The sequence below is a fragment of the Penicillium riverlandense genome (genome assembly GCF_028828495.1).
Source record: "Penicillium riverlandense strain IBT 135883 chromosome Unknown utg000003l_segment0_segment0, whole genome shotgun sequence".
Taxonomy (NCBI): domain Eukaryota; kingdom Fungi; phylum Ascomycota; class Eurotiomycetes; order Eurotiales; family Aspergillaceae; genus Penicillium; species Penicillium riverlandense.
In genome coordinates, this window is record NW_026643196.1 from 1,967,761 (window position 1) to 1,982,907 (window position 15,147).

Here is a 15,147-nt window from a genome sequence, read left to right on the forward strand (position 1 = left end):
CCGAACTTCGACATTCTAGTTGGTGGCCTGTTGAAGCCAAGCAATAGCAGAATATTACTCCACAGGTCAATCCTCCTCGATCTTCTTACTCGATACATCATATCAAGGCACGTTTTGCAGGACTGGTCCCAACCTCAGCGACCTTGAGCGACTCTCTAGCCTCCATTAGTTTCGAAATCCGAATGGATCTGAGGTCCTTCGAAAAATAGTACTTCGGGAGCCGAGGAAATTCTGTCAAGTCAACCGTCACCCATGAAAGATTTCCATAGTTTGACCAGGGCGGAATCACTGATGGTCAAGATGCGTGAATCAGTTGGCTTAAAGTGTGATTTTTTGCCGCATTCGCCGCATTTGTGCTTTTCAACCAGGTACCTTGCGACATCCTCATGTGTCGTCCACCTTGGATGCACGCTAAGGTCTTTTGCGCCACAATTCCCACAATCAACTTCCACACGCCTTGGAAGTTCGCCGTATTCTTCGGGTGAGCGAAGAAAAACCTTTTGCCACGTGAGTCTTGGCCGGTCCGGCAAACCGAGTAACTCTTTGCCGAGTGGGATGATGTGGCTCTGAAAAGAGTCGAACGGCACAAGTTGAACATGCGGTTTCGGACATCCAGGCAGCCCGCAGGAATTTTCCAAGCTCCAAACGACATAGAAGGTTGGATCGCTTTCTGCATAATACGCGAAAGGGTCGTCAAGGACTCTTCTTTTGCACGCAAAACATTTCCGGGGAACAATATTCCGTGGAGAAGCTTGTAGAACGAGGAGAGAATCAATGCTGGCCTTTCTAGAGCGCGATATTTTCCACCCGTATGCTACGAGGACACAAAATGCAAGGGCAACAATTCCCAAGTTGCCAGGATCTCCTTTTGCCTGAAGTAGACAATAGGCTCTCTCTAAGTGCTCCCGAGAGGAAATTGGCTGTCCATCGGTTCGAAGACCTGATTGGTTCTCAAGAAGAGATATCAGTACCTCGGGAAGTTCATCCCAGTCAAAAATATCTGTCCAATCTGACTGCTCGATGGCGGTAAACAATTCCTCACTAGCACCCTGGAGGTAAGCATTGTAAACTTGTGTCGAGATCTTGAATCCGGGGAGGAATGTAGCAGCTAGTGCCTCGGTTTTGTTCCACAAGTCGGCAATTATTTCAAGCCGAAGCTCTCTCTAAATTATTTTGGAGTAAATTAGTTAAACAGAAAAGTTCAGGAAAGTAAGGTTTATCCTTACCTGGACTTTGTCAACTGTGAGATTACCTCTACTCTCTGGGTTGATAGTCGAACTAACTAAACCCGCACGGAATCCTTTCATTGCAGAGACCCCATTTCGATCATCTGTTGTGATATCCAAACGAGGGAGTTTCTTTTCAGTCACAAGAATAGCATTCGGAAAAGTAGCCCGTAATTGTGCTCGAGCTTGACCTTGCAGCATTTCCCTTTTCAGCCTTCTTTCTGCTGTCTCGCGGAAGCCTTTGATGAGGCGGGGGCTGTACTCATAAAAGTGAGGCTCAATTTGAATATTCGCTAGATGAGCAGCCACTTTCAATAGAAGATCTTGTTTTCTCCCATTTCGCGTCCTGAATGCTTGGGCCCGTTCCGTTGAACTTTCCACGTATGCGTAGCATTGTGGGTGCCTCACAAACAGTAAAAAGCGCTTTAGTGACTTCTTGTCACCTGACAATTCAAGATGTAGTGTAACATCCTTGTACTGTCCCCACAGCGTTAAAGGAACGAGCTGAGACAGATTCTTCATTCGCTCGCGTACTCTGGATCCCCAACGCACTTCAACAACAGCCCCCATGGTATTTCGAAGTGCAAATAGGAAGCTGTCGTGAATATCACAGAGATCCTGAGGATAGCAATCGCCAACATGATGACTCATGTCTCTCCTTGAGATGTGATCAAAAAAGAAACTGTTGTCTGTGGTAAACCCAGCGGTGTGGATTTGAGACATAGACGGGTTTGAAAGATCGCATGTAATTCCGACATATGGATCTGCGACGCAGAAAGTAGGGTTGAAAAGGTGACACGCTATCAGCGCATTCAAGGAGCCACTAGGCCGCACTAGAAACTCACGCGGCCGATTGACGTCGCGTGAGCTCCACCATTGCACCTCGTCCTTCGCAAACTGTTCAAAAGCTTTGTTCATGTCCCAGAAGGTCGGCTGTAGCTTCTTGACTGCTCCCATGTTATTATTACCCGACCATACCATAGTAAACTGTTCAAGAAACTAACCTTGGTAAGTTCTGTGATCGAGCTCCTGAATTAGTGTCAGGAGGTGATTCAGGCGGACAAGCTCATCCGAGTTGAGGTGTTCTGTAGGTTCCTCCAGCCGAAGACCGCCAAACAGGCGAAAGGAAAGAACGTTTCCTGACATTGTGTTGGGCTTCGTGTTGTTGCGCCCAGACCCGGAAACTTTGGGAAGCTGAATAGCCGGCTCGATGGATTTCTGGTTTTTGAGGTAATAGATCGAGGCTTGAACGGGCGGCCGGGGAAGGAAAAATACGAAGGCAGTGTTGATTGTGGTATCTGAGGGCAGAGAGAAGGAAAAAGAAAGGTTCAGGGGAGCGAAGTAGAAAACAAAGGACGTGTTCGAGGTCGGCAGCCTAAGTAGACTGGTGCAGAAAAAAGAAGACAAAACAAAACAGGAAAAGCCGGAAGCTCCCTCAACGAAGTCGAGTTCCAATACTGGCAGTTTGCTAAGTTATATGATTGTTAATGCTATCCCACACTGCAGTTTTTAGGTATATCTTGTACTTCATCTGCCACTCCACTCAGGCCTCTCCTGGCCAACTCCGATTGGCCCCAACCCCGACGTCATCCCCCACAAACATTTCTCTCCTTCCCATGTCTGGTCTTCTCAACTCGCGCTGGGCTCCCGGCGCGAGGGAGCACCATGCGCCTCCAAATGCTCCATCCCGATTCTCGCGCTCTCAATTCCGGAGCCAGAGTGCCCAGCGAAGCAGTCCCACAACAGCTACCCCATCCGTGCTGTCCCCATCCGAGGAGCTGGCGCGCTTCATGAAGATCGTCTCCCGGCTGCGCTGGAAGCTGCCCTTTCTTGCAGAGGGTTACCGTCTGGCCACCCAGTCCACCGAACATGCAGAAGTCTCCCATGCGGAGATCATGTTCAAGATCGACTTCCACGAGTACTACGCGCTTCTCGAGCGCGCCATTGTGCACCTGCTGGGCGTGTTCAACATCACGGTCTCCTCGTCCTTCCGGGGTACCCAGATGAATGGGAACGGGCGAGTTGGGGTCCATCGGTACCATGCAAACGTGCTAGAGGCCCTAGAAGAAGAGACCAGTCCGTTATCGCCCGTTCTGGGCAGCGGACATGTTCTCAAGCAGCTCAAGCAGGCGAAGGAACTCCGCAATCGCTGGAAGACGGCCGACATGACCCAGGAAGAGAGAGAGAAAGACCCCGTTGCTGCCAATAGGGCGGTGATGCCTCTCGCGAGCTATGATTTTGAGACCATCTTGACCGAGATCTTTGGGGGGTTAGAAGAGGCATATGTGCGTGCGCGGGAACATGTTGACAAATGTAGAAGACCCGAAGAGAGCACTGAATCGCCATTATTGGATTCGGAGGCGGACTGGGAGTTCATGGTGGATGCAATGGATTGGGAAGCTGTGTGAAGTAAATACCCAAATACCCGAATACATACATACACATACCTACCTGAGAAGCGAGACATCCCCGTTTGTTCCTTCCTCTGTCTCCCACACTTTGTCTTCCCCTGTTCCTCTCTCTGCCTTTCTCTTCATGATCAGCCCTCTTTCTTTCTCCCACACTCCCTGTCTCTCTTCCCAGTCTGTCTTTCTCTCCCCCTCCATCTCTCTCTGTCTTCATCTTCTATAAGCCCCTCTGCCACTCTCCCACTCTCTCTTCCTCTCTTCTCTGTGCCTCTCTCTCACACTCTCTCTTTTCACTTTGTTTCCCTCTCTTGTCTTCCCTTCCGATTTCCCAATCTCCAACTCTCTCTCCATCTCCCGCTTTCTCTGTTTCTATCTCCTTCTCTATTTCACTCTGTTTCTCTCTCTTTCCTACTCCCAAAACTATGCCTGTTCCAAATCACCCCAAGATTACGCGCATCGTGCACCCAGGCTTCCCCGGCTTGGGCCTACCACTCACCTTTTGCCCCCAGGACAAGCTCGTCGAGAAGAAGCTGAAGAAAAAGAAGACGGAGGAGGTCTTGCAGGTCGAGCAGAATGTCAAAACGATCGAGGATTCTGTCGCCTGCCCGTCTGTCTCTTTACTTCCTTCACTTCTTGTGATGCCATGCCTTTGGCCACCACAACTGCCACCACTCATGCTGCGTGAGATCACAATGATTCGAGCGATGAACGAATTCACGGACCGCCCAGATTGGAGCAACAAGGTTTGTTATTGCTCGCTACTTGGCTCAGAGAACCGACTAATGTGAATAAGTAGGTATTTGACGACCAGGTCATCCTGAAATGGCGGGAGGAGATCACGAGCGCCACCTTCACGGAGAAGATGTTCGAATACTGCGTCAGAGAACTGCGATATCACACAGCACGGTTCTGGAGAACCGGCATGGTATTCGGTGCCATGGGGATTGTCAAATCAGATACAGCCGTGCTCGGTCACGTCAAAGCGGCATTGATCAGAGCAGGCCGTGTCCTTGAAGATGATGCTAGTGTGAAAGATTCGCTTCCTAAATCGTGCGATGACAATGTCGTGAACCTTGTTGATCCGTCGCTCTTCCCTCTTGTTTTCGGTCGGACTCGAGCTGTGCGCAAGGATGAGATTTGCCGTGATCATTGTCTGTCTGATATGGGCAAAGGCGAGATCATCCCCATTCCGACAATCCAAGAAATGGAAAAGTTCGCAAAGGTAAGTTCGAGAAAACATCGCATTACCGACAGTTACAACACCAAGATGCAGTGGATTCCGTCCGACGTCTTGGTGTCGCCCCATGGGTGTTCGATTCACAGCTACATCAACAACGTGCACCCTGAGCACCATGAAGATCTGTATCGAGTCGTGGAAGACATCATGGACATTGCAGTCCCTGCCTGGGGGCATAGCCTCGGCCTCAGTCATCAATTGACCGACCAGCATGACGATGGCTACTATCTCAAGTCTCGCATTGATTGGACAGACGGCACTAAATATTCACACCTGTCAACCCAACAGAAGCCCCGAAAACAAAATGGCGAGCGTAATGACCATTTCAGATCTCGCCTTCGGAGGTGGTGGTCCGGAGAACGTGAATCTGTACTGCCCGACGCTCCAGGCTTTGACGAGAATGTTCATCCAGGATTTCCACCATCTCCTTTTCAGTGCGAGTTTCCGAATCTTCAGGTGTTTGTTAAGCTCGTCAACATCAATTTGGGTCCCGAGAACCCAACCTACGATGGAGAAAAATGGCATGTGGACGGGCAACAAGTAAGATCCCCCGGCTTCCCCTGATCATATCAGATCCATGCTGACATTGCACCAGAACGAGCACATCTGCGCCACGGCTCTCTACTACTACGACAGCGACAACATCACCGAGAGCCGACTGAGCTTCCGTCAGGGCTCATGGTTTAGGAGGTTTGAAGAAGAACTGGAGAATTTCTACGAGTCTCTACCTGAGATGTTTGGTTGCAAAAACGGTGATCCACAAGTGCAGGAAATCGGAGATGTGCTATGCCGCCCAGGAAGACTGGTTACTTTCCCCAGTGTGTATCAGCACCGCGCGAATGCATTCCGTCTGTCGGATCCAACGAAGCCCGGCTACCTCAAGATGCTGGCGCTCTTCTTAGTCGACCCCATGATTCGCCTCATTTCAACATCCCAAATCCCACCGCAGCGGGAGGATTGGTGGCAGGAAAAGCTCGGAGCCCCCTCCGGCAAGGGGTTGAGCCTTTTGCCAATCGAAATCAAATGTCAGGTCATCGAAGAGGTCGGCTATCCCATCACCATGCGGGAGGCGCAAAAGCTACGGCAGGAGCTGGCAGCTCAGCGGGATGAGTATGTCCAGAGATCGACCAAGTACTTCGAGAAGTTCAGGATTGCGCTGGGCACAACTTTCGATGATACTTCGTCGATGGAAGCCGATCGACTGTGGGATGATGAGGATGAAGATAATGAGGATGAGGATGAGGATCAGGATGAGGACTGGGATTGAGAGGATATTTCTTAAAGTTTTCCTGGGATTTGCGGCGAGAAGGTGGAATGTTTGCGGTTCGCAGAGGCAGTTTTCTTTCCAGTCTGTAACTTTATGAGATCTTTGAAACGTTGCGCCTGTTTATGTGTCTTTATCCGATTTCAAGGGTATCATCAATGGCCGTTTTACTTGGCTATTTTACTTGAGTCCGTCCAAAAACCAAAAAGAATTACGACACGCCCCTCTAAGAGCCTATCTTCGGTAGGTAAGACCAGCTTCCGTGCACGAATCTAGGTCTAAGATGACTGAATAAATTGGTAAGACAAGGGTTAGGAGGAATTCTAAAAAGACGAGTTTCACTGGACCAGGAACCGCGGCTTCCTAGTACACCGTGGAGGCACCAACTTAAGCCCTCTCTCATGTACTATATCATTCTTAGACCCGGAACTTCGCAGGGTATTTCTTGTTGAAAGCGAATTAGCGCTCTTTTTTGTACCGCTACTGTTCAACCGCTACTACTCATCTACTAGTAGCGTTTAACTGCTATCGTTCAACTGCTACTTTTGAACTACTACACCACAACGCTATATCGTGGGAAATGGCTACCTTGGATGCCAATTTCGATGCCCTTTTTAATCATAGTCATTAAGCAGTCGCTAGGCACTCAGGGTGCTCAGGGCAGATTAGGATGCGCACCTGTTGTGAATCTTGGATCTAGCCTAAAGATCATATTATGTGAAGCGTTGGGAGAGCTTAGCCGAGATATCTAGAGAAGATCAAAACTAATTTTGTCGTAATCCCATGGTTGATGCTTTCACATTGATACCGAAGACAATATTCATGCAGATTGATTGACTTGGGGCCAACAGCAACCATTTTCGGTGCTGTATGTTGTGTCGTGGATTCTCGTATCCGTTATGCAATAAAGGTGTAGTTGTATAGGAGAAGCAGATATAATTTGTTTGTCTGACCAAGATGTTTGCCAGTATTCTACCTCAATTCATGCAGCAGGGAGTTTTTAACAATCTGCAAAAAGGAATCCCCCTCCGCCCTGTCATAAAATGCCTCATTATATGCCAAGTTCAAACAAAGCTGGTCTCGAAAAGTCCACACATGACACACAGATTGTCTATTGATCATATCCAAGCCGCCTGAGATTCGATCGATGCGAATTCCCCTCTCTGCAGTTCCCTTTTCTCTCGCCACAAACCTCTCGCACACACCGAGGCTGCTGATGTCCACATCGGTCGATGAAGGGGTGTCCGGCGGCAAGCTGCGAAGAAGGTTGCATAGCCCAATAGCGTATTCGCGATGCGCCGAAATGTATGCATGACTTAGGCCTCTGCGGTACTCGTCATGGTATGCCTTTGCTCGGTCTGACCATGACGACTTGGACGAAACAGGGAACATCCAACCTGTCGTGAAGATTGTGCTGGCATACTGGCGACCAGAGTATGGCTCTGGTAGGAACGGGCGTAGACTGTAACGTATCGTACTCGTATAGTGTTTGTTCTGATCATCAGCAGTAGCTAGCGCATAGTTGGCTCCGGCAATTGACGCATGCACTGCTGCTGTTACCGAGAGGTTCCGAGCCTTGCAACCTTGTACTACGGCCTTTGTCTCTTGCTCAGTGAGATGAAGACGGCTAATGCAGGTGCCACCTGGGGAAGTCTCGGCTGGTGCGCGAGAGGCGATTCCGATGGCCCCGGCGGCATGACCAAAAGTTGCAACACACTGTTGGCCTAGTTGCTTATCTTGCTCCTCCGACGTTATAAAACTGGACGACGCTTCCTCAACACACGGCGCTAAGCGGACGGTCTCTTCACCCCATGGCAGGGAGGAAGTATCTATAGCAGACTGCGCGGCTAGGTCAAGGAAGTCGTCCATTAGAATCAAACCACCGATGCCGTCCGTTCTCCAGTGTTGCGAGCGGCCCAATAGCTCACCCGTCTGGGGGAAAAAGGTCATAGTAGCATATGGAACACGTGTGGAAGATGCGATGACTTCATCGGCCGTCTTGTCCTCAATCACCTGAAAGGTTTCCGCCGTCCATTTCTCAAGTGCCGTAAGATCGGGGATATCGTAGACATATTTCGTTTCGTCTACGAGATAGGCGGCGATCGTGGGGTGACGGAAACGCAAAGCCTTCCATGCTTCGCGGAAGAGAGAGTATTGATTTTCCTTGGCGAGTGAGCCTAGCGGGGTCACCGAGGCAATGATGTTAATAGCCCAGTGTTCACGATTGAACGGACGGGCGGCATCACCAAGGATCTTGATGAACGTTTCATTTTCGCCGAGTGGACGTTCATATCGTTGTTCGCTCACTTTGGACCATGACATGTTGAATTGTTCGCTGGACTTTGTACAGGAAGATTCCGAGGTTAAATCATTAAATCACACAGAATTAGGACCAATGATATCTACCTCTTTTTTTTATATTCCCTGGTCGCTAGGGTACCTGATACACGGGGCGCCTGATCGCCAGGACGCCTGATCTATAGGATGCCTGATTTACCGGGCGCCTAATTGATATCACACCTGGATCTATTAGGACGCCGTAAAACATCTACTCATGTACAAAAGTAAACTACTCCGTACATATATCCGTTAAGCGGTCGCAACTTTTTTCTTTAGAAAATATATAAATGCAATTTGGATGACTACAGACCCACTAGGGATTTTTTTCACATCCCAACTGCACACTCTTGGCATAGCACGCACAGATCCCGCGTCAATCACCGAGTAGTACGCAGATCCTCAATCCAACATAGTCGCCAACGATGCACTCGGCGAAGAAATTAACCGGAAGAAGATGTACAATTATATGGTAGAGAAGGCTAACCGCGCCGCTCTCCTACGTATTGGGTTTGGGAAGAATTCGCTCATTTTTACCGGTGTAGATCTTTTAGATGCAGAAGTATTCACAGTCTGGGTTTTGAACTCGTCTCTTTTAGCTGCGTTGGAAGCGCGCAGGCCTTGAAGCCGCTTCAAGAGACGGGGTTACCCACTTGAGTTACAGCTTTCCAGCACCGGCTAACCAGCCGATTCATTGTCATACTTCTTCGACGTGCTCCGACAATGGCTGCGCTGCTGGTGTTCCTACAGTAAGTGGTTGATCGCTATAAGATTACTGTTCAATTACTAGCGTTCAACTGCTGCCGTTGCTGCGGGCGTTATTAGTATCAAATTCGGGGCATAGGTCGCTTTCCCTGCTCATATCTGTCCCAAGGTCTATGATAGTATAGAGCCAGCAAACAGCACAGCCATTAAGAATGAAACCTTAGGTATCCTTTGTAAAAAAAAAAGAATATGATACGTACAACATGAGCGTATAACACAGTGGGAAAAACGACGCACAGGCAACAACAGTATAAAAACCAGTCTCTTCCTATTGCAATCCGAAGTAAGATATAAAAAAAAACCATATCATTTGCATGATTCTTTTTCCAGTGATGGAAGCCTCTCTAATTCCCAGCCAGAAGATAATAAAAAGCCCATGGACACATCGACCAGGCGGAAAGACACCGAAGAAAGAACCAAGGGAAAGAACAAAGCAGGAACAACGGTATGGAGAATAGAAGAGGAGGGAAAAGATAGGAGAAGAGGGAAGACAATAGGCCGGAAGTGAAGTGTTGCTGCACTGTCGGTTCAATATACACAGAGATGCTGCTTACTTGTCAAGCATGCATATGGTAGACAGGCGGTCCATCGAGGATGCTTATCGCAGTGCGGTCAAGTGCAGATAGCCACTTTCTGGCGGCGGATATGTCATGTGGAAGGAGGTTCGGCAAGATCATTCTGGTAAATCAATGCATCCTTCCATTTTCCTCTGAGGGTCGGGGTGAAGGTAGCGTAGGTGGAAGTGATCGTTGGGGAAGGGAAAGGGGAATACTAGATGGGGATTGAAAAAGCCAAGGCAAAACAGAACAAAAGAGGATATCGTCCCAGCACAGCAGCTATAAACAAACATTGTGTCGAGTGCATCGAAAAATAAGAGAACACACAAAGGGGTAAACCGGGAGTCCCATACACGTCGCTCGCTAGAAAAGAAAATAAAACCCAAAAGCATCCATCCGTAAAGCGGTCATGACCGAAGAAAAAAGACAAAGCAGAAAGCGAGAAGGCGTTCAACCATCCTCGTCCGAGGGCTCGGCAGATTCTGCCTCGCTGCCATCGACACTGCCACTCATCTTGACTTTCTTGCTGGAGTTGGCATGCGAGTCATTGACCTCGCTGGACTTTCGTTTCTGTGCAGCGGCGCCGTTCTCGCCAGGCTTGCCAGTCTCTTGGCCTGCATTGTTGCCCTCGCCTTCTGCCTCTTTTTTCTCCATAGCGGCGACTTCGTCGGCTGTCAGGAACCGGCCACCGGGCCCACGCGGTCGACGCATGGCATGGTTGTGTCGCGACTCGTGCAGATAAGGCTTGCGACCCTTGGACGTTAGGCGCAGCTGCTCCTCGAGCTTTTGTCGCGCGACCCGGCGCTTTAAGATGCGATGGAACTGTTTGGCGTTGACATAAAGCGGCGACTCTTCCTGACCACCTCCGGGGACCATCTCTGGCGACGACTGTTGCTGCTGGACTGCAACTGGAGGCGGCTGCATGGGCGCAGAGGGTCGGCCGACGTGGTTCATGATTGGTTGCTGAGGACTACCCACATGGCTCATCCGGCGTTGGGGCATCTGCGAGTTGGGCGCCATCTGCATTTGCGAACCCATCGGGGGCATCTGGCCGGGCATCTGGGGTGACCGCGGGTTGCGATCATTTTTCACCTGGGCGCCACCCATGCGCGGAGAGCCTCGGGGGCCTTGAGCCATCTGTCCGGCCATCTGGTCTTGGTGAAGGGGATAGAACTGTCCTGACGCGGCAGCGGTCGCCATGGCAGCAGCCTGCGTCGGCGAGATGCCATAGGTCTGCGGCATGGCGGGGTTGACACCGTACCCCTGTGGGAAGCTCATCTGCTGGTGGACTGCGCCGGCGGCATTCTGCGACTGCTGATAGTGTTGATTCGCCGGGACGATGGGAGATGTTTGGTGAGGCTGTTGCATGGAAGCCTGTGTGGGAGATGTCATCGAGCCCACGGCACTGCCAGCATTCGGAGGCGCGGCTTGGTAGGGGCCAGGCATGTGGGAGGGTGCATGTGGATGCTGGCCATGCGGCTGTTGATATTGCGGAGGGTACTCCATGGTGAAGTTGCGACGATGAGTTTCGTCACACGGCGCGGCGACAACGTGACAGGGGAATGAGTAAAGCGACGATCTATCGACCGTAAGGGCCAATCAGAATCACTGAAGAGGCAGTTGACGCGATGAGGTGATGCGCCGTCGCAGGTTCAACGAGATCGAGTTCGATCGCAAGCTCTGTTTGGCAGCTTATCTGCGCGTGGAAGGAACGGTCGCCACGAGCCGTAGTCGGGGCGCGATCGGTGATTCGACGCGCGGGATGCGACAGTCTGCAGCCTCGGAGGCTCGCGTCAGCACAGCGCAGGGCCGAGCGGTCACTGGATTGCGGGTGGGGAGGGGCAGAGAAGGGAAACACAGGGACCCGGGCGCGTACCTTAAAAACTCGTGTGCGCAGTGGCCAGGTCGTCTGGACTCGCGTTGGTCAGAGAGGGGTCTCGAGCGCCGTCGCGGCAGGTTTGGCTCCTTTGTGCAAATCCGTTTACGCCGACGGTGTCGGGTGTAACGTGGTTGGGCTGTGATGCAGCACAGCCGTGGGGAGTATGCGATGCGTTGTCAGGGCGATAATATCACCCAGACCCTCGTGAAGAGGCTACGCAATGGCTATTTCGGACACGGTCCGGCAGGCTTCCACATTCAAGAACGTCCGAGGCTTGGTCTGCCACGTCCGCGCCTATCCTGGTGGGATAGCTGGGGCGGTGCTGGTGGTCTTTCCCGTTTCGTAGCACGGAAAAGGAGAGTGGCGGGTGAAGCGACGAATGCGCCTCGAGGACTGATGTCACCGTTCAGGCTGCAAGCACCGGGGCTAAGACAAATAATCAGTATCGGATTCGCGCAAATCAAAAGCATTGACGCATGACAGTGCGCTGTCAACCGGGAGATTCTCCATGTGGAGAGGCGCTGATGATGGTGGGGGAGGGGGTGGAAGTAAGCGGGTAAGGCCGGGTTCAGGCTTGAGGGGCAATTGACAGAGGTATGCGTTGGCAACGAGCTGCAGCAGGGGACTTACAGGGTGTCGATCGCGATTCTGCAGGACCAGAGACAATAATGTGAGGCGAAGGCGATGCTAAAATGGTCGGGTCAGTTCAGCTGCCAGCAACAGTGTGATGTAAAAAATAGACAGATGACAGGGCCGACGCGTTGCATATCATAGCTCGGCCACAACACACAACGCGACCGGCATGCGCGAAGTCGCCAGATGCGAAAACACGAAGAAAAAGCAACATGCGACGAGTGCACGCGCAACGAGGTGATTGAGTGATGGATGATATGATGGGACTCGGTCGCGCGCGTTTGTTTTCGCCACGAGCCGACCAGCACAAGCCGCGCGCGCAAAACGTGGGGGTGGGAGGGAAGTCAAGCGTGCATTACCTCAAAATAGTCTCTTTGGCGACGGCAAGGGATCACGATGATTTGACCAAGGAGGATGAAGATTGATTGGGGGAGCGGAAGGGGGAGGGGGGGAGGGAAAGCCAACGAACGAGAAGCAGAGGAATAATTGGGCAGTGCGCTGATGTCAAGGGACGGCCGCCCTCTTCCGAGATGGAGAGACAGGCAGACCGATGGGGGGGCCGCGTGGGATCTGTTTACACACTGGAGCAGAGACCAATGGCAGAGACACGTACCTTGAGGTTGACTAGTGTAAGGACCAAGTGGAAAAGATGGTTGCGATCGAATCAGAACAAATCAACTCTGTGCGATGGTTGGGAGGGCGACCAACGAGAGGCAGCGAGAGGGAGAGAAAAGGCGAGCTGGGCGGGCGATGGAGCATTTTGTACCGTTTCCGGCTGGCCGAGTGGTCGGGGGTGGTATGTTACCGCGTTATGACCGTATGGTGGTATTGTGGATGATCTCATGTCTTTCGCCGATTATCATTGGTCATCATTTCCTGTGCTTGTGCAGCAGAGCGCGCTATCTATCTACAGCATACGGGGGAGTCCCTTCACTCTATTCCGAGTAGACGAGAGAATCCTGCCCTCCGGCCATCCCGGTCATGTGCGACCCCATGACGCACTCGGAACACGCCACACGCTTATGCCTCATCTGGCGGTGTATCGCATTTGCAGGCCGACGCAGCCTCGGCGGTCGACCCGATTTGGGGCCCTCCTCCACCTGGGGTCCCATTCGTCCATTCAGGACCCATCATGGTACCGTTTGTAAGGAACACGCCCAACCCTCGTATCCTGGTCGGTGGCGGTAATCCCATCTGAGAATTGCGATTTAGGCCACCGAATCTCGGTTATTGATCTCAGATGGGTGCCGGGGGGTGCAGAGACACAGACGGAGAGGCTGGGAGCGACGCGCCCGTGACGCCATCGCGTAACGAGCTGCGAGGTTAGTACGTACAGGCTTGTCCTGAGGCGGGCTCCGTTGGAACCAGTGGGACTGGCTCCCGTGGATCGGGCTGAGATCTTGGTTCCCTCGTTCGATGGTGATCGTGAGGATGCGATCGGAGGAGCTGGGAAACGTCGCTGTGCTTTTCCCTGAGGATATTCATCACCACGTGTGTTCTGCCGGTCAACCTTACTGCCTGGGTGGCCATTCAGCTTGCGTCCTCGGTGGATGGGGCCGGGCCGATCGCCGCGGGTCCACGTGTTGGCCGCCGGGTTTGTTGGGGGAGTGGGCAAGTGGTGCGCCGGGTAAGGATAGAAGAAGCGTTCAGAAAATATGCTAGAGGGTGCTCAAAGTAGTGGTGGCTATATTTGCTTGGTCGGTGGAAGTGTGTGGTGAGCATGGATGCCCCCAGATATATATCTGGGACACAGAGTCAACACGCGTAGTGGAACACCAGCAGTCCGACTTGTCCAGCCATCGGATAGCAAAGATTGAGAACCATACTCGACTAATGATGGACCGATTCCAGATCATACTGCCAACGAAAGGGTTTCACTTTTAGCCCTTCTGATCTCCTTGCCGTGGCATAGTCTTGATGTGCACTGCAGCATACAGGCGATACCCATACTGTCACAGTCCCAACAATATGGTTGAAGCATGTTAAACTCAATATAGACAGACAGCGAGATTAGACGTGACTACCTACACAATAGCAATAATACCGTTGAGAACGGCGAGCCATTTCAGAAAACATTGTCACGAGGCAGGAACCGTGTGACCGTTTAGGTTGTTCGCCCAGGTAGATCCTTAAGCGCATGATTCTCTCGAGGCTCTTTTCGTCGCCCAAACCATCGCTGAAATGGAGCTGCTCGGGAACAATGCGTATATCAGTACAGATGATAGACAGGCTCGCAAAAGGGAGCTCACATAGCCGCGTTCCGTTATATCCTCGAATCCAATTATCCATATGTTGAGAATTTTCAACTGGGGGGTTCCAAAATGATTTCTAGAGATATGAACTTGGTTAAATGCCACTCAACACCCTAGCGCAGCCAGACAAGACTTACCTGGTACGCCGATGATGCGCCGTTAAACAGATACAGATAATGACAAGGAGAATAGTGACTGGGAGTATTACAGCAGCGATAGTATCGTTTGTATCAGATCGCCGTTGAATTCGAAATCCAGCGTGATAGTCGGACACGGGTGCCATGGTCGTGCTAGTGGCTTTAGGGCTGCTCGAAGATAGATATTGCGTGGTTGTAGTAATGAATCTTGGGATAGACGAAGAAACAGTATCTTTGATGACCATAAAATAGTTTTCGCAATAACTGATATCATCTTGACCACTTGATGTAGTATATACATGGAGGCTACCAGAAGCGTTCCAGAACAAAGTCCCCTATAGAGCCATGCACCGACTGCCAGACAGCCAGTTATCAAACAAGTGCGTTTTGGTCTCTTCAATTTACCTTGCTGCGATAGTGAACTATAAGGTTTCTCATATGTACTCAACTGC

The 15,147-nt window shown here is 51.2% G+C and overlaps 6 protein-coding genes across 6 annotated transcripts; 3 read left to right on the plus strand and 3 right to left on the minus strand.

Moving 5' to 3' along the window:
- Positions 1–239: 239 nt before the first annotated feature.
- On the minus strand, positions 240–2,372 carry N7474_004448 (uncharacterized protein; the record flags this gene model as incomplete). Its single annotated transcript, XM_057195863.1, has 3 exons — positions 240–1,163; positions 1,227–2,173; positions 2,231–2,372. 3 exons carry the CDS (start codon positions 2,370–2,372, stop codon positions 240–242), a joined length of 2,013 nt encoding a protein of 670 aa, XP_057053259.1.
- A 470-nt stretch (positions 2,373–2,842) lies between these two features.
- On the plus strand, positions 2,843–3,634 carry N7474_004449 (uncharacterized protein; the record flags this gene model as incomplete). Its single annotated transcript, XM_057195864.1, has 1 exon — positions 2,843–3,634. The coding sequence occupies one exon, from the start codon at positions 2,843–2,845 to the stop codon at positions 3,632–3,634; it is 792 nt and encodes a 263-aa protein (XP_057053260.1).
- A 422-nt stretch (positions 3,635–4,056) lies between these two features.
- Positions 4,057–6,138, plus strand: N7474_004450 (DUF4246 domain-containing protein; the record flags this gene model as incomplete). The annotated part of the gene is made up of 3 exons (XM_057195865.1): positions 4,057–4,377; positions 4,431–5,411; positions 5,467–6,138. The coding sequence occupies 3 exons, from the start codon at positions 4,057–4,059 to the stop codon at positions 6,136–6,138; spliced, it is 1,974 nt and encodes a 657-aa protein (XP_057053261.1).
- Positions 6,139–7,107: 969 nt separating this feature from the next.
- Positions 7,108–8,457, minus strand: N7474_004451 (uncharacterized protein; the record flags this gene model as incomplete). The annotated part of the gene is made up of 1 exon (XM_057195866.1): positions 7,108–8,457. One exon carries the CDS (start codon positions 8,455–8,457, stop codon positions 7,108–7,110), a length of 1,350 nt encoding a protein of 449 aa, XP_057053262.1.
- Positions 8,458–10,244: 1,787 nt separating this feature from the next.
- Positions 10,245–11,300, minus strand: hapB (CCAAT-binding transcription factor subunit HAPB; the record flags this gene model as incomplete). The annotated part of the gene is made up of 1 exon (XM_057195867.1): positions 10,245–11,300. One exon carries the CDS (start codon positions 11,298–11,300, stop codon positions 10,245–10,247), a length of 1,056 nt encoding a protein of 351 aa, XP_057053263.1.
- A 130-nt stretch (positions 11,301–11,430) lies between these two features.
- On the plus strand, positions 11,431–12,555 carry N7474_004453 (uncharacterized protein; the record flags this gene model as incomplete). Its single annotated transcript, XM_057195868.1, has 2 exons — positions 11,431–11,625; positions 12,448–12,555. The coding sequence occupies 2 exons, from the start codon at positions 11,431–11,433 to the stop codon at positions 12,553–12,555; spliced, it is 303 nt and encodes a 100-aa protein (XP_057053264.1).
- Between the last annotated feature and the right edge of the window lie 2,592 nt (positions 12,556–15,147).